At 56.1% G+C, this 23,766-nt stretch overlaps 1 protein-coding gene across 2 annotated transcripts in view; it reads left to right on the top strand.

Annotated features, from left to right (window-relative positions):
• Window positions 1-23,766, top strand: part of LOC102384527 (phospholipid-transporting ATPase ID-like) — a 66,920-nt gene that overhangs the window by 29,424 nt on the left and 13,730 nt on the right. For both annotated transcript variants that reach the window (XM_025207499.1, XM_025207498.1), the window contains 15 exons: window positions 534-606; window positions 748-818; window positions 2,686-2,768; window positions 6,336-6,494; window positions 7,020-7,108; window positions 12,102-12,298; window positions 12,555-12,763; window positions 14,600-14,643; window positions 16,379-16,544; window positions 17,379-17,567; window positions 19,331-19,446; window positions 21,113-21,277; window positions 22,026-22,137; window positions 22,552-22,657; window positions 23,032-23,179. In XM_025207499.1, coding sequence (XP_025063284.1) covers window positions 534-606; window positions 748-818; window positions 2,686-2,768; window positions 6,336-6,494; window positions 7,020-7,108; window positions 12,102-12,298; window positions 12,555-12,763; window positions 14,600-14,643; window positions 16,379-16,544; window positions 17,379-17,567; window positions 19,331-19,446; window positions 21,113-21,277; window positions 22,026-22,137; window positions 22,552-22,657; window positions 23,032-23,179 — 1,927 coding nt within the window. The remainder of the gene's footprint in view (window positions 1-533; window positions 607-747; window positions 819-2,685; window positions 2,769-6,335; window positions 6,495-7,019; window positions 7,109-12,101; window positions 12,299-12,554; window positions 12,764-14,599; window positions 14,644-16,378; window positions 16,545-17,378; window positions 17,568-19,330; window positions 19,447-21,112; window positions 21,278-22,025; window positions 22,138-22,551; window positions 22,658-23,031; window positions 23,180-23,766) is intronic.

Here is a 23,766-nt window from a genome sequence, read left to right as displayed (position 1 = left end):
GTGCAGCAGGTCCAGGGCTGCGTGGCAATGTGGAGCGGTGCTTGGGTGGCTTCTTGCATCCGGAGGCACAAAACTGTTTGGGTGGCAGGGGGCTGCTACGATGGCTATGTCCATCACGGTCCAGGACCCCCAAATTCTGCAGCAGGCCTCATTGCCCAACTTCCAGGCACCCACAGGACTACTGGTAGGCCCGATTGAACAACTTCCCAGGCTGTCTGTTTGCCATCCCTGGTCTAAGTCCATCGGCCCAGGTCTGCTGTGGAGTTTTTCCAGTGTGAAGGAGACCAAGAGCAGCGGTGCAGGACTGCGGGCTCACCTGGCCACATTGCACTTGCTCTTTTGTACCTGCTCAGTCCTGGCAAGAGGCACACACGCCAGTTCGGGCACGAGCCCTGCAGGTGCCATCAGGCAGCTGGGCATCTCTGCAGGCTGCTCTCAAGCACTGGTCCCAGTATGTGCCCATGGGCTTGGAGATCACCCGGCTGCCGGATGATCTGGGCTCTGCGTGACACCTGATGGGGACTTTCTTGCAGGTTGAAGGAGGATAAATGGATGAACGTCCAAGTCGGGGACATCATCAAACTAGAGAACAACAACTTTGTGACGGTGAGTGACCCCCCAGGAGACAAGTAAGCCCGGGGGGGACAGGACTAATAGGTTCAGAGACTCTGATGTGCAGGGGTGCTCTGCCTTGAGTTTACACCCTAACGCCCCAGGAGCTCACCCCCCTGCTTTGTCTGTGTCCAGGCTGACCTGCTGTTGCTGTCGAGCAGCGAGCCGCACAGCCTGACATACATCGAGACGGCCGAACTGGATGGGTAAGTGCTCCTGGCCCCGGCAGAAGGGGATGGGCAAGGCTAGGGCTTGCATAGAGAGCCTCAAGGCCCAGCTATCGCCGCGTCCTGAGCACCGTCCAATCTCCACCGTCCAAATCCCTGCTCCGATTTGTTTTTATCAGCAGGGCAGGGTGACCCTGGTTGCACAAGCCAGTGCATCATGATCGTGTTTGCTAGCTGCAATGCCCTTTCCACCCTGCCTCTGTTGCAGGCATGCTCTGTTTTAGAGCTGGAGGACGTGGTATGTGCAGTGTTATTTTTGCTGCTGGTGTGGTCCCCAGCCCGTGCACACACCTCATCGTCCTCCAAAGGATTGCATCTCATCTTGGCTTGCCCACCAAGTGCGCTTTGAGCGCTCGAGGGAGGCGCGGCGGGTCAGCTCCAACATGTTCTGTGCACAGGTTGCAATGGACGTTGGAGGGCATGCCTCGGAGCAATGCCAGTAGCCCTCGTGGCTACAGCTTTCCCACGAGCAGTGACCCTCTCACAGTACCTGGTGCTCTCACCTGCTTTTCACCAGTGGCAGGAACATCAATTACTCTAATGACCCTCAGCGTTAGCTCAAAACATGTGGTTCTTCTGTGCACCCCAGCCACTGTCAGCACTGAGGTGAGGAGCTGCCGGTGTTACCCACGTGCCCACGGTATGGGGCTGTGTGTATAAGATGCAAGCTCCCACGTGCCCTAAGGGACATTTCATAGGATCACAGATACTGAGGGTGGAAGGGAGCTCAGGAGGTCGCATCTAGTCCAACCCCTGCTCCAAGCAGGACCAGCCCCAACTGCATCATCCCAGACAAGCCTTTGTCTACCTGGGTGTTTAAACACCTCCAAAGATGGAGACTGCACCACCTCCATTTCAGTGCTTCAACACCCGGAAAGTTTTTCCAAACATCTAAACTCAACTTCCCTTGCTGCAGCTTGGGCCCATTGCTCCTTGTCCTGCCATCTGCCCCCACTGAGAACAGTCCAGCTCCATCCTCTTTGCAGCCCCCCTGCAGGGAGGTGAAGGCTGCTATTCAATCCCCCTCCGTCTTCTCTTCTGCAGACTCAATCAGCCCAGTTCCCTCCTCCTCTCCTCACCAGTCCTGTCCTCCAGCCCCAGAACCATTTTCATTGCCCTCCGCTGGACTCTCTCCAATGTGCCCACATCCTTTCTCTAGCGAGGGGCTCGTTTCGATTCTTCCCTTCCCAAGGGCCTGCCGGGAGTCTGGGGCAGCACTGGCTGATTGGGAGCAGTTGAAATCACCCTCTTCTTTTGGGCCAAATGCTGCCCTCTCTGAACTTGGCCACAAAGAGCAAGCCCAAGCTGTGGAGGCTGGCCCTGATCCTCCTCCTAGCAGTGCCCAAATCTGTGACTCTCTCACATAAATGCTGGGGTTAGAGGGAGATTGAGAGCAGAGATGGTGGGGTCCATGGCCCATCTCCAACACCTCCCTGGCTGGGCAGCCCCAGGGCTGCAGCATCTTCTGCAGGCCCAGAGAGACCAGCCCCTACAGAGGTGCCCGGATATCACAGGGCTGAGCACCTGGATAGTCTGGGGCTCTCCCGGGAGCTGGTGCATGGGACCAGACTGCTGCTTTGCAGTGCTGGGGTGAGAAATGGGGTCCTCTGACCATGGTCCTCTGGCCATGAGCTCCTGAGTCCTCTGGTCTGGGGAAAGAGCCACTTGAGGCAGCAGCAAAGACTGGTCTTGCACCTCTTATGGCCAGGCAAAACAGCTGGTGGTTTGCGCTGTAGTCCGGAGAGGCAGCTGACAGGCTCGGTGTTGGCCCCAACCCGCTGGAGGAGCAGGGAAAGCCCTGGTTGTGCAGGCATCTGACTGGTGCTTTTGTCTCCTGGGATTACAGTGAAACCAACCTCAAGGTGAAGCAGGCGCTGACAGTCACTGCGGAGATGGGAGAGGATCTTCAGAAGCTGAGTGATTTTAATGGTGAGTGCCCATGGCCGTGGAAACCTCCACATCTTTCCTAGGACGCTGAATCCCAGACTAAAAATCACAGGTACCTAGAGCCGTGGGGCTGGAAGGGAGTGCAAAAGTCTCATCTAGTCCAGCGCCTGTCCAAACCAGCCCAGACAAACCCAGCCCCTAAGCAATACGACACAGTCCCCCCGACACAGCCCCGGGCATGACACCCGATGCTGCTCCAGAGAAAGTAGGGGGCCGCGGCTGCCAACGTCCTGCTGCTGCAAAGGATGCTAATAGATGCTCCAGAGACCGCAGGCAAAGGCCGTGCCCCTGCTACAGAGGAAAGCAAAACCCCTCAGTCTGCCCCAACTTCACCATCCTAGCCAAGTATCCACCTTGGAAACTCCCAGGGATGGATACTCCACTGTCTCTCCAATGCTTGACCCTCCTCAGCGTCGAAATGATCCTCTTCATCTCCATCCTCAGCTTCTCCTGCTGCAGCTTGAGGATGTTGCTCCTAGTCCGTTCCCCTGCGGTCACAGAGCAAAGCCCATCTCCATCCTCTCTGTCATCGCCCTTCAGGGATCTGTGATCAAATCCCCGCCTCGGTCTTCTCTTCTCCACATTAAATAACCCTGGATAATTGAATAACCCTGGATAATTCAGCCTTTCCTCATGAGCTGCCTCCCAGGCCCCTACTCCTTTTTGTAGTCGTAGTTGGATGATCTCCAATCTGTCCACGTCCCTCTGGAAATGCAGGGCCCAAAACTGGATGGGATGCTCCAGGTGCAGCCTGAATGGAGCAGAAGAATCCCTTCCCTTGACATACAAGTGACAATCCTGTTCATACGACCTGGCATGCTGGGTTGTATCGACCAAAACCCACCGCCCAAAACAAAGCCGTTTTGCCCTCCGCTGCCTGCAGCTAATACAGTGGAAGTGCAGCGAGCTACAAAACACGTTCCTGCCACGTTGCACATCCCCTGGTCCTTTATGTGAGGCAAACAAGAGGCTTGATCCTACTGGACAGGCATTTGCATCCCAGTGGCCATGGTTAGCACCACCTCCTCCAGGCCCAGAAGACTGTAGGATGAAATGCATGGCACACTTCCTTGGCTTTGCTTTCTCCGACTTAAATGTGTAGCATCAGGGCTTATAAAGCATCTGTGCCCTAGCAAAAGAAAGAGGCCAGTGCATGCATGGTTCCCCTTCCACCCAGTCCTCGGGGCTCAGGTGCTCGTACAAGCCCTCCCTGCAGAGGCAGGACGTGCTGGGTTTTTGGGCAGGGATGTTAAACTCACTTCCCCTCCTGGATCACTAGATTTGGGCTGTGTTGTGCTTCGGGTCACAGCAAATGGAAGACGTGCCATTTGCTGGGTTGGACCCTTGGTCCGTCTTGCCCAGTCGCATGGCGGCAGAGAGCGGAGGCTGGCAGGGAGAGTGATCTGGGTCTGACCAGGGTTTTCCCCTGTTCCCCTCTCCGGCATTTAAGGTCTAGGAAGCTCTGATGCAGAGGCTGCATCCTTCACTCCCATGTTAGTGCAAATGCAACCAGGACGGGTGTGAGCTGTGTCACTCCGACCTCTCTGGAAGGGGCTCGAGGGTGGCAGCAAAGCCACGATGGGCGTGCATATGGAGAGGGCGGGATGGTGCGGGCAGGCCCCTGTAAGGACTTTCTATGAGCACCTGGTTCTCAGGAAGTATTTGGAGATAAGGAGGGAAAAAAGGAAATGAGTGTTTGTGAGAAAAATGAATGCTCCTGCTGATATGAGCAGTGCTGTGGAGTTGGGCTGAGAGATGCTGGGATCATCTCTGGCTGTACCGTGCAACGGGGCTGCCAGCCAGCTCACGCCCAGCACCGGGATCTTGCAAACCCGCGTTCTCGCGCTGCCTTTCAGTTGCACGGCAGCGCTGTCCTCTCCACATCCCTGCATTAAAACCTCTGAAAACCAGAGACAACAGGCTGCTGTGGCAGCAGTATCTGAACCCGTGGTGGTCAGTCTTGACCGTTGCTTTGCTGAAGTGCCCCTGGGGTCTAGCCGAGCCGCCATGCTGAACTTGAACTCCATTGAGGTAACTGTTGTGCCGCTGCAGCTTGATGAAATGACCCTTCTCCACCAGGATCATTTGGCTCAGCTTATTGTTCAACATCCTCTACAGCGGTGCAAATTGGGGAGAAGTAGGGCCGGAAGGGATCTCCATTAGAGTCCAAGCTCTTCTCCAATTTGTTTCATTTTAAAAGGCCATTTAGTTCAGACGGGTAGAGCACGCTGCTAGCAACCCCACGGTTGCAACATCTCTGGTCAGACTAGATGATCCCTTCCAGCGTCACTTCTTTAGGAAAAACATTCTGCGAAAACCCTCTGTTATTGCCTTGCTGCAAATACTTCCATACTTGTAATGTTTCCCAGCTGTATTTATATTTGGAAGAGTGCCTGGAATTAGCTCTAGCCTCGCTTTTCCCCAGCTAACCTCGGCGCAAGTACTCCAGTATTTATGCAGGTCTTAATTGGAGGGCTTCCCAGGACAGGAAGAGAGCAAAAGGTTGAGCAGCTAATAAAGGCAGAGAATCAAAATGCTTTACAGGGAGCCTGGTGTGCGTTGGTGCTGCCCCGGTCCATGTAGAGGACTGTTTGCAGCACGATGGCTGTCCTGTGCTGTTAGGTATTGGGAAGCGGGAGACGGGAGAGGAAGCAATACGACGGGCTCAGTCAGCTCTCTCCTGCCGTGCCTGGGTGGCACGGTCTTTGGCAGTTTTTGGGTGACATGGGTTAATTTGGGAATCCAGTAAGTTCCCGCGGGTTACTGTTCTCAAGGCGGGATTTGCTGGATCCTTGGGTCCCAACAAGGATCCTTGGGTACCAGCCACAGCCTAAATAGTCTGCATAAGCCGTGCCTGAACAGAAGCATCAATTTCAGGCGAAAAATATCTGGTCTTGATTTTTGAACCCTCTCATGATGAAACTGCTCCATGGTTAATTGCCCTCAGGGTTACATTAATACACTTATCTCTACAATAGTCCGGCTTCCCCTCCCGGATCTCAGCTTGGCTTTGTCTCTGCTGGACGGTACAGCCCTCTTCCTTTGCATTTCGGTTCCCTGGTGCAGACGGTGGTCACCCCACGGCCGTCTCCTTGATGAGTTGAATAGATGGAGAGGGTGTCTGCATTGCACAGGGCAGTGTTGTGCGGGGATACCTGGGCAGCCTAAGCTCAGAGCTCTGCTCATGTTCAATAGCCAAAACAAATCCAAATGCCGAAGGGATCCAACCGAACCCTTGGGTTTCCATGTGATGGTAGGGAGGTCATAGACATCACAGAGAAGTGGAGCTGAGAGAGACCTGCAGAGGTCACATCTAGCCCAAGCCCTGCCTGAGGCAGGATCAGCCCTGTGCAAACCAGCCCAGACAAACCCATCGTCTAAACTTGCGGTACCCAGGAGAAGCAGCACTTCCAGCATGAATGCTGGGGGCCAGGAGCTCTGTGGCTGAAACGGCCCGTGCGCAGAGTGCAGCGAGGGATGCCGCACGTTGGAGCCAAGGCCCCGCTAGTCCACGCAACGCGCCCATTGTCCGTTGTCTTCTACCTGCAGGCGAAGTCAAATGTGAGGCGCCCAACAACAAACTGGATAAGTTCATGGGGACTCTGACGGTCCACGGCGAGAAATACGCCCTGGACAACGAGAAGATGTTGCTGCGAGGCTGCACCATCAGGAACACGGAGTGGTGCTTCGGGCTGGTCATCTTCGCTGGTAGGAGGAAGAGCAGAGTAGAGTAGAGCGGCGCCCTGCAAAGCACAGAGCGACGCGGGCGCGCAGCTCCTGGGGGAGGGAAGAGCCGACGTGCCCCCTTTGGGAGAGCTGTTTGCACCGGGCACAAAATCACGTGTCAGGGCTGGTCTTGCTGCGGCAGCCCTCTGTGTGTGCCCTGCAGTAGACTGGGGAAGGGGCAGGAAGCAGAAAGCAGAGCAGGGAGAGGGCAGGGTTTGGCATGGCACTTGGGGAGGGTTTCGGGGCCAATTTGTGCCTCACCTGCCTGAAAAGGTACTAAATGATGCATAGTCCTGCTTTGAGCAGGAGGTTGGATTAGAACTGACCTCCTTGCTCTATGCCTCTACATCTCCATCTGTATTATGGGGATAACAGCACATACCCGCCTCCCTGCAAAGCTGTGAGGGTCCCTTGCGGTTTGCAAAGTGCCCGGGAGCCATGGAGGGAGGTAGCTGGAGCTGGGCTGAGCGTGACCAGTGTGAATCACAGCTGTGTTTGCTTTTCCAGGGCCAGACACCAAGTTAATGCAGAACAGTGGGAAAACAACATTCAAACGGACGAGCATCGATCGGCTAATGAACTTCCTTGTGCTTCTGGTGAGTCCTGCCTGCAGATGTGCTCGGTGCTTAGGCATACCCCTGCCCCTCCGTGCGAGGACACCGATAGCGGCTCTCGAGCCTGTCGCAAGCCCTGGAAAGGCTCAGTCGTTAAATCAACAGCGTCGAGGCCCTTTCCTCTTGGCTTTTCATCTCCTGTGCTATTGCTCTGCGGGAGTCCCTTTGAAGCCTGCCCGTGCCATCTCCCTGGCGGGGTGGGTGGCTTTCAGTTTAAATCAACACTAACGTTTCCTTCTCTCTTTCCTGCTTCCTTGATATCTTCAGCGATGGCTGCTCAGCTCTCGGTAATCAGGTTGGTTCATTTGCCTGGCACTCTCTGCTTCTCCGTGTAAAATACCGGGGGCTCAGTAATAACCCGAGACTGGCACTTTTTGCCAAGCGGCATGTTGGGAAGCATGAAGCTGCTTACGTAGGGTAGTCCCCATTGATGGAAAGTGGAGAAAAGGACCTGGGGGTGACAGTGGACAATAAGCTGGGTATGAACCAATTCATCCTAACCCACATCTGCAATAGCAGCTTCAACCCAACCCATGCCTTTCGCAGCATGCCCTGGCCCACTTGTTTCTCTCGGCAATAAGCCACGACTGAAATGACAGTACACCAGAGCTCAGACCAGCTACCTCAGGGCCATCGCAGGGGTCTGCAAATCTTGCGACTACCTGCTTTAAATCCATTGCTACGCAGCAGCTCCAGTGGTGTGGACGCCTGGTCCCAGCCGCCGCGGCTTCTTTGCACACGATAGTAGTTCAACCCTCCACCCCACTTGTAGAAGAGCTCCTGCTTAAATGTGGCCGAGTCAGCCCCTCCACGAGACCTTTGCCAGCAGCTTTTTTTTGATAAAATAGCTTTTTCAGCCACAAACACAGGGGACTAGATTCTGGGTGTAAATCAGTGGTGTTTCTCCAGCTGAGCCTTGCCCAGCTCTTTGGGTCTCTTTCCTTCTCTAAAAGGACTCGGGAGAGAAGTGGAGCCTGTGCCTTGGCTTGCACGACTCCCCCCGGATGCTTGAGCTCAGATTAATGCACCTCTGGCAGCGGGTCCTTGTCCTTTCTGGCATGAGGCGGCAGCTGCCACATGTTCAGGACACCTCTGGAGCGGGTCGGGGGCTGGATAGCTCGTGCTGCTGCTTGTCAGGGCTTTGTGAATGAGGATCTGATATGTGCCGGCCCCAGGCATAGCACGAGGGTGGACTCCGGTAGTGACTGCTGGATGGGGACTGAAGGGGGTCACATCTCTGTCACCACAAGCACCTGTTGCATCAGGGTGAATGCTGAATCTGTGGGAAACTCGCACTCCCTTCAGCCTGCCTGTGGATCAGAGTGCCTCTGCTCTTCTGCTTCTCAGCACCCATGCATGGTTTCATGCATCCCTTTCTGGTCATCCATTTAGCATGGAGCAATCCCCTGCACTGGTGCAGGCTGGGGGTGACGGGCTGGGCAGCAGCTCTGCAGAAAAGGACCTGGGGGTGATAGTGGGCAATAAGCTGGACAGGAGCCAGCAGTGTGCCCTTGGTGCCAAGAAGGCTACCGGCATCCTGGGCTGCATTGGTAGAAGCGTTGACTGGCAGATTGAGGGCAGTGATTATTCCCCTCTATTCAGCACTGGGGAGGGCACATCTGGAGTCCTGTGTCCAGCTGTGTCTCCACCACTGCAGCCACTACAGAAAGGATGTGGACACGTTGGAGAGCGTCCAGAGAAGGACAATGGAAATGATTGTGATGGAGTTTCCATCCTTGGACGGGGTGCAGCTGGCCTAGGCATTAGCGTGCACGGCGCTAGCTCAGGTGTCCGTACACAGCATGGTTCTTGCACTGTATGTGCACAGACCCCGGTGTTATACAGCTTGCACATCCCTGGGCATCTGGCGTGGGTCAGACATATAGGGGGAAAGGAGGGGACTCTATCCAAAGTCTTTAAACACACAGCCTTTGTGACGAGCAAGAGGACAGGTGTATTATTCAAGCCGAGCAACCTGGTAGGGGGCAGGCATGTGACTTGTTAAGTCCCTGCTTGCCTCATTTTTGGCAGTGACGCTGGAGGTGAGAGCTTCTAAGACGGATGCACAAGTGAATATTGGGGCTTCCCGAACATGCAGGATCCTTGCTAGCAAGAACACAATGTGCACCCCAAATGCCAGGGAGAGGCACCAAAAGGGCACAATCAGCAACAGGCCATGAGGTGGTGGCAGGCCAGAGGTGGGAGAGGTGTGAAGGGCCAGCCTAGATCCCTTGGGGGTGCTGGCAGTGGGAAGGAGGGATGGGGCCAAGGTGGAGCTGCTGGTTGCGATGCTAATTGTGGAGCCCAGAAGTTTGCCTTTGCTCAGGGGTTAACCCCTCCTCTTCCACTTCCACATGGGCCTTTTGTTTCATGCAGCAAGCGGATGCTCACTGCATCGTCCTGGGTCCTTTGAGACTGAGGGATCAAGTCTTGCCTTTCCCCCTCTCAGGCATTTTTAAGGCACCTGGTACTTGGTTATTTAAGTATAACTCAGTTCTTCAACCCCCTGCTGCTAAGCAGATCTGCTCCCACGGCCAGCTCCTTCCCGCTCCAGAGGGGAAGCAGCATCCCCGGACAGTGGAGATGGACCCGAAGAGTAGGTAGCAGGTTGCACTGCAAAGCCTGGATAATGCACAGTGCTGCCCTTTGCTGAATCCAGGTCACAGCTAAAAATAATCTTATTGCAGGTGAAACCCGTCTGGCTCGGGCCAAATTGCAGGAGGGGCTGCTCTGTGTGCAATGGTCTGTAACGCTTCCAGGTGCAAAGTAATTATTAAGCAGGGCCTGCCATCCCTGTCCCAGTTAAATGCAGCCCCTTTTGTGCTGTGAATGGGATGGGGCAGAAGCACTCAGGCCTTCCTCCTGTCTGGGAAAGGCTCGTGTGTGGCTCCGATTGCAGCCACGGAGGCCGCGAGGGAAGCGCAGTCCTTCCTCGAGAGCCGAGCTGGAAGTTCGTGTTCTGCAGCCGGGGACGCGCTGTCCGGCAGGATGGAGCGTCCTTCGTGCGAGGGCTGTGCACTTGCATCAGATAAAGGGCGGCTGTTCCACCCCAACCCCGCGAAGGAGCTGTGTCTGGTAAACAGCTGTCTGTGCCAGCTGCACGTGCCTGTTTGCTCCAGCGAGAGGAGCAGGACTCTGCGTACTAATAAAGGCATGGAGACGGTTTCAGGTCACGGTCTGGCATTCCCGCTTCGCTCTCAGAAGTCAGTGTCTCTCGGGAGCGGTCTGGGAATGCCCCGTCCTGCAGGGATCTGTGCTGGCAGGTGTTGAGTGCCCTGCACTGGATGGTGCCACTGCAATCGGGGCAGGCAGTGTCCAATGTTGCACCCAGATGTGCACAGCCCTTGCTTTGCTGCAATGCACGGGACACAGAGACCCAAGCCACTGCCTTGTCCCCCTAGCAGACACGAGGCTTTGTAGCTGCCGGGCTAACAGCTCCCTCACGCCTCTGCATGATTGTTAAAGCAAACGTAGCAGGCCGCTGCCCTCTGCCCAAGCCCATGCGTCATGTGCCCACGTAGCACACCATGGGTGTGAGTGGGTGGACACGGGGAGAGGCCGGGTAGCACTTGTGCTCCATCGCGTGAGTGCTTCAAGTGGCACCTGGTGTTTTCCTCGTGAACGCCGGAGTATGAACGCACAACCTGCCGCTTTTAGCACCTGCGTGGGAGCGGAGCAGAAGGTGTTAGGGGAAATGAGGCTTCTTTTATGGCACCCGTCAGCATGATCTAACAACACCTCCCAATACATCTTGGAGGAGGAGAAATGCTGCCTGCCTTTCACAGGCATGGCAAGCTGTACCTGGAGATGGCGACTGTCCCATGGTGATGCAGGAAGGCTGTGGCTGAGCTGGCAAACACATCCAGATCTCCAAGTCCAGTGTCCTGGGCAATAAGCCACCCTTACCCCCATAAGCCTCTATGTAGATCCCCTAAATAGAGCCAAAAACAGCCAACACCCTGCTGCTGCAGATGCACACCCGAGAGCTCCCTTTCTGCAATACTGTGCGTGTAACTCGTGCTACCATTCACTCTTAGCAATGGACCCAAGGTTTTTTTCCTCGTTCGTGTGATGTTACAAAGGCCAGCGGCCCATGGACATTTCACTTATGCCTTCAGGCTTCCCTTTTCTGTCACCTTCCAACTGTCCTTCATTGACATTAATGCTTCTTGCTTTATCCATCCCTCTTGATAAGGTTTTATTGGTCCTTTCACATTGCCTTTGCCCGGGATGGGTCCTCGACCATGAAAATGTTTGCTTGTGCAATAGTTTTTTGGGGCTCTGCTCGGAGGTCCTTGGACAGCTCCCAGTTTCTACTTGCCCTTTGCGCTCTGGAAATGACGCTTCCAGTCCGGTATGCCAGGAATCGCTTTCAAATTTGGGAAGCAGACTTTTTCAGAGGTCAGAGTGTTTGCCTTGCTGGTAGGTGTTGTCTTCTGTTTGCACGAAGTAAAAGTAATCAGATAGGGATCACTGGTATCTAAGCAACCATTGAATCCCCGCCCCCCCGCCCCTTAGTTTAGCAATTAACTCTGCTTGGTCCCTTGGAAGGAGGGGCTCCGATATTGAGTTGAGCGCGGGACGTCGCGTTCAGAAATTCCCTCCTTTAGTTTCTAAGGAAGTTTTGCGTCAGGCCACGTAAGGCGTCCTGCAAATGGCCGGGGGGAAGTGGTCAGTGATCGCAGCTTTTCTGCCAGCCCGCTCCAAGCAGGGGTGTAAGAAGCAGCGTGCCCTGCGACGTAGTGCTTTGCAACAGCTGCTTGCCGTGCTCTTCCAGCATCCCGAAGCACCCGAGGTTGAATTGTCTGTCATGCTTTGATCGAGGTGCAGGTAACAAGGTCTTTGGTGTGAAGTGCCGTCAACCCAGTCTTTGTTCTCATCCTCATAAAACAAGTTGCCTTGCTGTCTCTGTGGCTTGCTGTGATGAACACCAGCCCCGTTTTGCTTCTGCAATAAATCTCTTTCTGTCATGCAGATCTTTGCCTTCTTGGCCCTGATGTGCTTCATCCTGGCGATTGGGAACGGTATCTGGGAGTACGACAAGGGCTACTACTTCCAGGTCTACCTGCCGTGGGCGGAGGGTGTGAACGCTGCTGCCTACTCGGGGTTCCTTATGTTCTGGTCCTACGTGATCATCCTGAACACCGTGGTGCCCATTTCCCTCTATGTCAGGTAAGTGGCAGCTTCCTGGCTTCTGCTTTACGTGGTGGAGAGCTCTCGCGTGCCCGAGCACGGAGCAGCGAGCGGCGTTACCCCGCGGTGCACGGCATCGGCCCCTTGCAATGCTTGTAGCCTGACCCCGGGGACACGTCATCCCGCTCCGTCCTGACAGCGATGTCCGACTGCAGCCGCTGGCCCCAGCGCCGAAGCAAGAGGGACCCGCTCTGTGACTCACCCGTGTCCCCTCGTCTCCCCTTCTCCCCTCCAGCGTGGAGATCATTCGTTTGGGCAACAGCTTCTATATCGACTGGGACCGGAAGATGTACTACCCGCTGAAGGACACGCCGGCGCAGGCCCGCACCACCACGCTCAATGAGGAGCTGGGGCAGATCAAGTACATCTTCTCGGACAAGACGGGGACGCTCACCCAGAACATCATGGCCTTCAACAAGTGCTCCATCAACGGGAAGTCCTATGGTACGAGCAGCCGCTTCCTCCCTCCCAGCGCGCTGGGTTTTCCCCTGCTCCTCTCTCCCTTGCAGCCCCCAGCGTTTAAAGCCCCTTCCAGCCCTAATGTCTATGAAGTCTATAAGGTCGAGGAAGCTGGGATGCACAACCCGTGCCCCTCGCTCCCCTGCTCAATACCGGCCGATGCCCCTTTCCTCCAAAGACGTGTCCAGTCCCTTGGTGAATCCGGCTAAGTGGTTAGTTCCCAACACATTTAGTGGCCACGAGCGCTCCCCTTTAATGACATGCTGGATGAAAAAAGAGCGGCCTGTGGTTAATTTTAAACGAACTGCCCGCTGGTTTTGTTTCATTTCATTTCAGTCCCCAGAAATAGCATGTGGTCTGTGGAAGAAAGGACTTACCTATTTATTAGACTTCCCAACACGGGTTCAGGGCGGCTTACAGAAGAGAACGAAGTAACGTATAAAACAAGCAAAACAGGAGAAGCCAAATCACTTATAAAACTAATTGGGCTGTGGCCACGCTCCTGCTGGGACTTAAATGGGCCTGGCTAGAGGGTCTTGCCCCTCCGTTCAGGGTCAGACTGATGTTGCATTGGTCAGGAAGGGATTTTTTCCCTGGTCAGACTGGTCTGGACTGGGGGGAGGTGGGGGTTGCCTTTGGCTGTCTGGGGTCTCTGGAGCATCTATTAACACCCTTTTATAGCAGCAGGCCGTTGGCCGCCACAAACCCCTGCTTTACCTGTGGCAGATTTGGGTGTGATGTCTTCTGTTGTGACAGGGTTGATGGCAGTTTTATGATGAGTTTAGATGATGGATTTGTCTGGGATGGTTTGGCAGGGGTTGGACTAGATGTGACTTTGGAAGTCCCTTCCAGCCCCACTCCTATGATTCAGTATAGAGCAAGCAACCTTATAGAGCAAAAATAACCTAGAGAGCAACCCCCGTCTAAGCAATACCCCTGCTCGGGGAATAATTTGTTACAGCAGGCTAGTTAGCCTGCTGTAACACTGTTAATCAAAGCCCCCCAACCATTTCCATTGCCCTCCACTGGACTCTTTCTAATGTGTCCACATCCTTTCTGCAGTGGGGGCCACAACTGGACACAGGACTCCAGATGTGGCCTCCCCAGTGCTGAATAGAGAGGAAGAATCACATCCCTCAATCTGCTGGCCACGCTCCTACCGATGCAGCCCAGGATGCCGGTCACCTTCTTGGCACCAAGGGCACACTGCTGGCTCCTGTCCAGCTTCTTGTCCCCTGTCCCCCCCCCGGGCCTTTTCTGCAGAGCTGCTGCCCAGCCCGTCGCCCCAGCCTGCACCGGTGCAGGAGACTGTTCCCTCCCCAGTGCAGGACTTTGCACTTGTCCTTGTTGAACCTCCTGAGATTTCTTTTGGCCCAATCCTCCAATGTGTAGAGGTCCTAGCCCTGCTCTCCAGTGTATCTACTACTCCCCACAGCTTGGTGTCATCGGCAAACTTGCTGAGGGTGCATCCAGCCCATTTTCCAGGTCATTAAGGAAGATATTGAAAAAAAATGGTCTGAGGACCGACCCCTGGGGCACTGCACTGCACCATATCTTTTGCAGGTGGAAGTCACTTTGTGTCTCCTTGTTATCGGCCCCTCTTCATTCCCATGCACGGACAGGGAGGTTACCCTGATGGTCTTTTCCATTTTAGACAGCGCAGCCCTTGCAGTCACCACTCCTTGCTACCCGGTCATGTGCTTTTGTTAGTACCTTTTCACTTGGCCCAAACTTTTAAAGCCACTTTAACCAGCGCTTCCCAGCACCGGAGGCTCAAAGCGTGTATGCAATGAGTGACAGCCGCCTGTTTCTAACCCGCAGGTGATGTGTACGACCTGATGGGGAATAGGATTGAGATTACCGAGGTAAGCAATGAGCTGCCCACAGGCTCTGTGATCCCCTGGGCCTGCCTGCCTAGAGGCTGATGGGCACGTGCCATGTCCACCCAGATGCAACCCCAGGGTCTGGCATCTGGGGCCAGGGAGCCCGCCCCTGACAGGTGTAATAAGATCATCAGAGCCTGCTTTTGAGAAGCCGACTGCCCATGGCTCCCCTGCCTTTCCGGGCATTTTGCTGGATGCTCAGGGTATATTATGAGCAGGACATTTAGCACCCCTGAGTGCAGGTAGCAGACCAGCATGGACGAACATCTGCTTGGACCCCCGAGCACTGCACCTTTCAGGAAAACCGCGAGCATTAGCAAACTAGGCGGTGAGCAGGGATGAGGCGCAGCCCTACCCCTGCTGTACAACCCTCCCTCCCGGCCTGCCTTCCTCCCCTTGAACGGTGCCTCTGCCCCGCGCACGCTAGATACTTCTGTGTGGCAATTAAATTAACGAATGATAAGTGTGTGTGTGTGTGTGTGTGTGTGTGTGTGTGTGTGTGTGTGTGTGTGGGTACGCTCTGATCCCACATCCTGCTCCATGCACCCATTTCCAGTCATCCTTTATTTTGCTCTTGGCACAGGAGGTGCATAAATAACTTTTGGCAAACCTGGCGGCATGCCCTCCCTGCTCTGCCTCTAGACCTGCCTCTCTCAGGCAGCAGCATGTGAAGGGTTGGCTAGTTTAAGGGGAAAATGCCTTTCTCTGGCCAAGCCACTACCCCAGGTGGGATGTGCTAGGTCCCTGCCCCCAGGCAAACACCGGCAGGTCAGAGGCCGGGCGCTCTCCTGCACATCCGAGTTCTACCCTGCATCCTGGCAGGGGACGTTGCTCGTCTGGTCAGCGCCAAATGCCAGCGCGGGCTGCTGGAGCCGTGAGTCACTCTCTGGAAACTCTGATCTCAGCATAGACGGGGCTGAAGTGGGGTCGGGGCCTGGGCAGGCTCCTGCGGTGCATTCCCCTAGTAGGATGTCACATTTGAGACCCACGTGCTGGCTGTTGCTCTGCTGGGCCCTGCTCTGGGCTGGGCACCTTTTATGTAGAAACGGAGATGGGCTAGGGGCTTGGTGCTGCAGTTTCACCTTTTGCAATCAGCCTGTTCTCCAGGCTGGTTTGCTCCCTGCTCCGGGAAGGCAGCACAGCATTTCCCTGCTCAGTGAGGCCTCCACCTTCTGCTCCTGGCTGCAGCTACTGGGATCAATAGCATGCTGCCTCAGAGCAAGAACACACCCCACAGCGGTTCTTCATGCACCGTTTAGCTCCTATAGCTGGTGTCCTACAAAAGCAACTCCCAGGAGCATGGTAGGGTGGGGAGAAGCACCTTAGGCCTCTGCTACGTGTGACATACATTACACAATTAACTAGTGAATTACAGAATAAATTTAGATCGGCCACAGGTGCAAAATAATGATCACACAATTAACTGGCAATTTAATTGGCACTGGCACATGCAAAGGAAGACCAGCCACATGTGCAAAGTAATGTTCATGCCATGAAAATGGCTGTCCAGCTACAAAAAGAGACAACCAGCTATAAAGTGAGTGCCTGAAAATGTGTAATAACTCTAGAGCTGGTGTCCATTTGGCTTTCATTTGACTGTGTAGCAGGGCCCCAGGATGAGTGATTGCCACGAATGCATGGGAGGAGAGGAGTTACTGGGAGTGAAGGGGGTACGGGTGACACGTTGCACCGGTGACGGGGATCCTTCCTTCTACAGGAGACGGAGAAGGTGGATTTCTCCTACAACCCGCTGGCCGACCCCAAGTTTGTGTTCCACGACCACAGCCTGGTGGAAGCCGTGAAGCTAAATGATGCCCCGACGCACAGTTTTTTCCGCTTGCTCTCGCTGTGCCACACGGTGATGCCGGAGGAGAAGGTGGAAGGTGAGGCTCCCAGAAAGCACCGAGCTGAGCAGCCATGGTCCTTGTAGCTTGAAGACTGCAGTGGGTCCTTATAATGTGCAAAGGACTTGCATGCTGGTAAAGGATAGAGCACAAGAGCCTTGTGCTCCCTGCGGCTCCTTGTGCAGAAGCTGGACACTGCTGCACTCGCAGCTACAGGGCGCTTGTACACATGACGCAGGGCGCTTGTACACGTGATGCAGAGCGCTTGTACATGTGACACAGAGACCACGTGAGCAGTGAGCTAGTAGCAGTGCTGGGAATGAAGTTCTTTCCTGCTTCCCTCCTTCACACAGGAGCAATGCAGGCTGCAGCTCGTTAGACAGCGGCTCGTTAATCGTGCTGAGCCAGTGCTCCAGGTGGGGGCTGTGCTTGTCTTCCTCAGCTTCCAGTGAAGGGGCTCTCCCTCCCCTTCTTCCTCAGCAAAGCACACGGTAGCTAGATTGGTCCAACGAAGGAGATCAATGAAAGGAGAGTGGCTGGCAGCAGGCAGCTAAAACTGAGGAAAGGACACAACCCTGGAAGGGAGCACCATTGGGTTGGGGAGCAGTCCTTCAAGAAAGGAGATATAACCCCGGAGCAGAGGCTAGGAAACAACCTCGAAGAAGGGCCTCTGGGGTTTAACAGCTTCCCCATCCTAGCATGCCTGGGTGAGTGGGGGGCAGAGAGAGGTGGAGGAAGATGCCCGTTAGTGCTACCCTAGCAATAGGGCACAGCAGAGGGTTGGATGAGCAGGAGCCTGAGAGCTTGAACTCCCTTGGTGTCAGGAGCAAGTCCGCGCCCTCCTGACGGTGCTGTTTCCCCTCGGCCCGGCAGGTCAGTTGGTGTACCAGGCCCAGTCCCCCGACGAGGGAGCCCTCGTCACCGCCGCCAGGAACTTCGGCTTCGTCTTCCGCGCCCGCACGCCGGAGACCATTACGGTGGTGGAGATGGGGGAGACCAAGACCTACCAGCTCCTGGCGATTCTGGACTTCAACAATGTGCGCAAACGGATGTCGGTCATCGGTGCGTGCCCCTGGTCGTGTCTGTCTTTGCTTTCTGGGTGGCGAGTCCTTGCCCTCGTGGGTTTTCTAGGAAGGGGCACTCGGGAGAGCCGGGGCAGGTAGATGCCACAGGGCAGGCACTACACAAACCCTAATGTGGGCAAGAAAAGGGATGTCTCAGGGGCTGGCCCTCCGTGATGCAGGTCTTCATTGCAGAGGGGTGGAGGCAATGCATCTCGCCTCCCTCGCAGCAAAGCAGCCCTTACGCTCAGAGTTACAGCGGTCCTTTCATTTATTTTGTCCGAAGAGGCAGAGGTAAACTTCTCTGCCTTGTGCCCTGGTTGTTGGGATCTGAGCAACCAGGCAAATGACCACTAGCAGCTACACAGTGGAGAAGACATAGGTACACGTGCTAATGGGTGGGGTGGATGCAGATACTCAGCGTCTGTCCTGCAGTCGGGCAGATTCCCGATTCTGCCCACAGACTTCTGCATCTTGGGGCTTTATACGTTTCAGATTTCCAACTGTTTTGTACCCCTCCCCACCCCCCACGATTACTTTGAAATTATAGCAAAGCAGGGTTGGAAGGGACCTGCGGGGTCACAACTCGTCCAAGCCCTGCGTGAGGCAGGATCAACTTTGTGCAAACCAGCCCAGACAACCCGTTGTCCAGCCTCTGGGCAAACCTACAGAGTCTGTCCTGACACAGCCCCAGGCATCACACCTGCCCCTGCCCCGGGAAAGCAGGGGGGCACAGCCACCAACATCCTGCTTCTGTAAAAGGTTAATAGAGGCTCAAGAGATCTCATGCAGAGGCTGTGCACCCACTACAGAGGAAGGCAACCTCCCCCAGTATGTACCAATGTGACCAGGGGGAAAATCCCCTCCTGCCCCAATGCAGCATCGGCCTGACCCCGAGCGCAGGGGCGAGACCCTCCAGCCAGGACCCTGCGGGGTTGGTCCCCATAGGAGCATTGGCACAGCCCCATCCCCAGCCTGGGATGCATCCAGCACCTCTGGGGGAGGCTTCAAACCCCCAACATGTAGAGAAGAAAGGGGAGCAAATGACTGCTTGGCCAGTCCAACAGGGAAGAGGTGAACTCTGGGACCGTGACGTGTACCTGGGGGCGTTGCACCAGCGGTGGGGGGTCACGGGCCTGTGCCCCGCTCTCACGTGCTAGTCACCGACATCTGGACTGAGCCTGTCCTTGGCATCAGCTTAGCAGAGAGGAGGGAAGTGGGGACCCCCAGCCCTGAGGGGGAAGGTGCAAGGACTCCCCAACATGGGGAGCTTGTTCTTTGCATTCAGCTGCAAAAAACCTGAGCGATGAATCTGGGAGCAGGAGGAGAAGAGACTCGAGCAGCGTCAGGAAGGGAGCAGTCCCGGGGCAGAGGGGTGCAGACGCACCAGGGCTTACTGTGGGCACAGACTTTGGTAGCACGGTGAACTGGCTGCCTGCACAACCAGGGCCTGGAGGGCAGGCTGGCCTGGCGTCCGGTTGTAGACGCCCTTTCCTCTGTATGTTGCCTGCAGGGTCTGACAGGGCATCTGCTCCGGTCAAGAGGAGCCGGTACGGGCTGGGGCCTGCGGTCTGCCGGGCACCTCTAGAGAGGAGAGCAGCTGCCCCATTCTCCATCCTGTGCAAACTAGATGTGTCCCTTGGCCCCTGACAGGCTGAGCGCCCATGGCAGAGGTGCAATGCCCCTGGGCTATAAGGCGAGTACCGCAGATCCCGCGTGCCAGGGTCTGGGGTTTCTCAGCGCCTTTCTCCACTTTGCTCTTAGTGCGGAGCCCAGAAGGCAACTTGACCTTGTACTGCAAAGGGGCCGACACGATCCTCTACGAGCTGCTGCATCCTTCCTGCGGGGACCTCAAGGAGGAGACCACGGAGCACCTGAACGTGAGTGCTGCGTGCGAGGGGACCCCTCGGCAGCCCGCTGGCCGGCCGGCTGGGCATCCCCTCTCTTTGAGACTCTCGCGGCTGGGAGTGGGTTAGCAGCGAGGCCGACAGATCTCTCGAGCACCCTGGAAGGAGCCCCTCATTCCTCCTTAAGGGCAGGCTGTTCTGCACACACTCGGGAAGCAGCTGAATAAACATCGCGTGCATCTAGGCGCTCGCGCAGCAGCGTCTGGAGAGCTCAGACCACAGATGATGGGTAGCGAGGCTGTCAGCCTTTCCAGATATAGCCCAGGCCAGGGGCAGCCTGAGATCCGAGTGGTGTGGGGGGCTGCGTGAGATGGACCGCGGGGCCTGACCGTCGCCCTTCAGGGTGGGTCCTGCAGAGACGAGGGTGGAGGCGGCACCAGGCAATAAACCAGCTTCCCTTTCCTTTGTCTGGAAAAGCTGCAGCATGTTGGCAGGCCGGTGCAGAGAGTCTTAGCTCCAGGCTCCTGGTTTCTCTCAGGGCAGGGTGACGGGCTCTCCAGCCCGAACCGTTAACCAGGGCTCAGTTCAGGTTGCATCTTTTAAGAGCACGCAGTGCCGAGGCTGAAGACCAGCCTGCCCAGATTGCAGCACAACAGGGCAGCGGGACATGTATTCGGATGCGTGGGTCGTCTAAATTGTGGCTGGCACGGAGCCCCAGAGCTTCAGCAGGCTCGGTGGGGCGCGCAGCCCCTGGCAGCAGAAAGGGGTTACATGGGCACATTACACGATCCCGGAAGCAGGTGGCATGGGGCAGCTGTAGCAGATGGGGCATGTGCTGAGGATACAGCATCTTCCTGGGGCAGCTGCCCTTAAGCCGTTCCCACACTGGGGGACCCAAGAGGAGGGTGATGGTGGACAGACCAGTCCCTGCTCTTGCAGAGCGGGGGAAAAAGGCATGCTTCCTGCTGGTGTCGGGGTCTATATTTCCACGGTGGTGGATGTGCCAAACATGCAGCTGCTGGCATTGAGCGTTCATGGGGGGTGACCGCCGCAGCGGACATGCGAGACACCCCATCCCACTGCTGTGTTTGACCGGATCATCACACGTCCATCACCGTTGCAATATGTCCCCCCTACCCCCTGCACTCCCAGTCACCCTTCTCCTCCCGTGCATTCGTGACCCCTCTCCTCCCCTGTATTCATGGCAATCACTCACCCTGGGGCTCTGCTACATGATCAAATGAAAGCTGGGTGGGTAGAAACTCAGCTCTAGAGTTGTTAAACATTTTCAGACACTCGCTTCATAGCTGGTTGGCCCTTTTTGTAGCTGGACAGCCATTTTTAGGGTGTGATCATTACTTTGCACATGCGGCTGGTCTTACTTTGCACGTGCCAGTCTGAAAACCTTGAGGGTGGCTCCCCTGCCTGCATGGTAACACAGGTGCCTTGCCAATGGAAAATTGCTGCAGTCAGATTTGGGAGAGCCTGTTGGGATGTGGCCACATGTAAATGGTAGGCTGGCAGCAAAGCGGGGAAACAAGCTGTGATCTGGGTCAGGTGCAGCTCTTCACTGCATTCCCTGCAAAAGCCGGGGCAGTTGTTGGCAAACACAGGAGGGCGTGTAGAAAGCCACTCTGTAAAAACCAAGTAGGAAACTGGGTTTTGCTCTGATGTCTCCCGTCCCTCTGGCGCCTTGCAGGAGTTTGCTGGGGAAGGCTTGCGGACGCTGGTCGTGGCCTTCAAAAACTTGGAGGAAAAATACTTTGAGGACTGGATCAAGCGGCACCACCAAGCGAGCACGGTCCTGGAAGGGCGGGAAGAGAAGCTGTCCAAGTTGTACGAGGAGATCGAGAAAGACTTAATGGTTGGTCTTGCGTGTGGCCTGGGCTCTGCCCTGGGGAGCTGGCGTGTTTGGCCACTGGGCACCGGGACTGTTTTATTTCAACTTGCACGGGTGTCTGAGCAGCTGGCTTGTGATGAGATGGAGAATCCCGGAGCAGTGGGGTGGAAGGGAGCTACAGGGGTCACATCCAGTCCCACCCCTGCCCCATGGCATCAGCCCTGCCCAAACCATCCCACACAACCACCGTCTGAAGTCTGCACAGGACTGTTGTCAGCCCTGACACAGCACAGACCTAACACCCGAACCTGCCCCAAGTCCCGCTTCTATGAAATGTCGATAGATGCTCAAGAGGACGCAAGCAGCGGCCGTGCCCCTGCTACAGAGGAAGGCAACATCCCCCCAGTCCACACCAATTTGACCAGGGAGTTGGAGCCAGGCCCCTGAGCTCTGTCATGCAGCCTCCTGCAAAGCTGGAGCCAGTTTTCCTCCTTGCCGTGTCAGCTTTGCTAGCCGACTCCTTGCAAATCCCGTCTGGCCATAAGGGATGTAGGGGGTGGCACCATATGCAGGGATGTACCCAGGGGGTTTGAGCGAGCCAGGGAGCTGTCGGGGTGGGCCGTAGCCCGGGATGCCCAGCCTGCTGGCTGCTTTTGGTGCATTCGTTGGAGTTGCTGGTGGAGAGGAGAGGGCGGGTGGGAGCCCTGCACCGCTGCAACGACTGCCCGGCCATGTGGGAAAGCTCATCCTTTCTCTCCCGCTCCCTGCTCAGCTGCTGGGCGCCACGGCCATCGAGGACAAGCTGCAGGATGGGGTCCCGCAGACCATCGAGACCCTCAGCAAGGCCCACATTAAACTCTGGGTGCTGACTGGAGACAAGCAAGGTAACAGGGCCGTGGCACCCAGTGTCCCCCACTTCTCGCTCGTGTCCTGGTTCTGCCTCCAACCCAGACCCTGCCGTGCTGGTATTTCCTTCCAGACAGCGGGGCCGGGCAGGCAGGGAGGAGTGTCGTCCTTGGGCAGCGGGGCAGGAAGCCTCGCTGCTTCCAGACCACGCGCCTCTCTCCCTTGTCCGCGCATGGCAGACGGGGTCTTGCCTTGACGGTCTCCTCTGACGGCCCCAGCACATTGGCTGCAGGCAATGTACCGTGCTGAGTCTGTTGTGCTGAGACCCCAGTCCGTCTGCACCAAGGGGTCTGCGTATCCTTGCTCCCCACCGTGTAAATGGGGTGCATTCTGGGCCATCAGGGGGCTGGTTCCTTCCTGCTGGCGCATCCCTGGGGTCCTTGCGTTCCCAGAGACGGCGGTGAACATCGGCTACTCCTGCAACCTGCTGTACGATGACATGGCCGACATCTTCATCATCGAGGGCAGCACCTCCAACGATGTCCTCACCGAGCTCAGGTAGGTGGCACGAGGTCTGCCAGCTGGCGCGGGGCTTCGGCTTCGGGGTGGCAGCTGGGGCTGCTCTCGCCTGGTCTTCCCTCGTCTCCCTTCTCCTGGCGCAGCTTGCTGGTGTAACCGTGAAGTCGGGGCTGGGTCTCACTAGAGCATCCTTTGGATGTGATGGGCCCTTGTGGGGATTTTAGGGGGGCTTCTGCAGGGTCTGATCTGATCCAGCTGTGAAAGGGCCCCAGCTGCAGAGGGCGAGTTATTCTGGTACCTCCTCGGGTCTGGCACATCCCGCTCACCAGCCCAAGCCTCCGCGTTTTCCTTTTGCTGTAGCTGGGATTTGTAAAAACCAAGGGCCTTTCTGTGTCCATGCTCGCTGCCTTTAGGGATGCCCGGAAGAAGATGAAGCCGGAGTCCTTCTCGGAAAGCGACGAAGCGAACGTCCAGTTTGAAAAGAAAACCAAGAAGTCGTGCATCCTGCCTGAGGAGCAAGCCAACGGGGTGTACGGCCTCATCATCAATGGCCACAGCCTGGTGAGGATGGTGAAGCATTGCCATTAGGAGCTGGGCACGTGGGGAAATGGGAGCGTGGCTGGAAATCGGCCCTGTAGTGTGCGGGACAGCTACTTCCAGACGAATGCTCGAGCTTGGCTAGGGAGAGACGCAGGCAGGAGATGCAGCCGATTGCACGGAGCCGCCCTGTTCTCCGGTAGCCAGAAAAAGCAAAAAGCAAAGGGCTTTTAGCACCAGCAGTGTTTGCCCTGGTGACCGACGTCGCTTCCTGTGGGCTGCTCCTTCCCCCCAGGCAGTGCGGGGGGCAGGTTCAGTCCCCTTGCCCACGTCGGGGATGGGTGGTCCATCATTGAAGAAGTTGTGGGATCTCCATCGAAATAGTCCTTCTCTGGAAGTTTTCAGGAGCTGGTTGGAAAGACACTTGGCTGGAATAGTTTAGTCAGGGATGCTCCTGCCTGGAGCAGGAGCCTTGTGAGCTCGCTTCCTGCTGTGGGCTCGCCGAATTCTTTGCCGAGGAAGTATTTTCCTTGCAAAATTTTCCTTGCAAGTATTTTCCTGTAGTAGAGAAACAAGTGAAAGCTCAGAGCTGGCACTCCAGAGGCATTCCT

The sequence above is a fragment of the Alligator sinensis genome, unplaced genomic scaffold (genome assembly GCF_000455745.1).
Source record: "Alligator sinensis unplaced genomic scaffold, ASM45574v1 scaffold783_1, whole genome shotgun sequence".
Lineage (NCBI taxonomy): Eukaryota > Metazoa > Chordata > Crocodylia > Alligatoridae > Alligator > Alligator sinensis.
The sequence above is the reverse complement of the archived record's forward strand: the minus strand, read 5'-3'. Positions and strand labels throughout refer to the sequence as shown.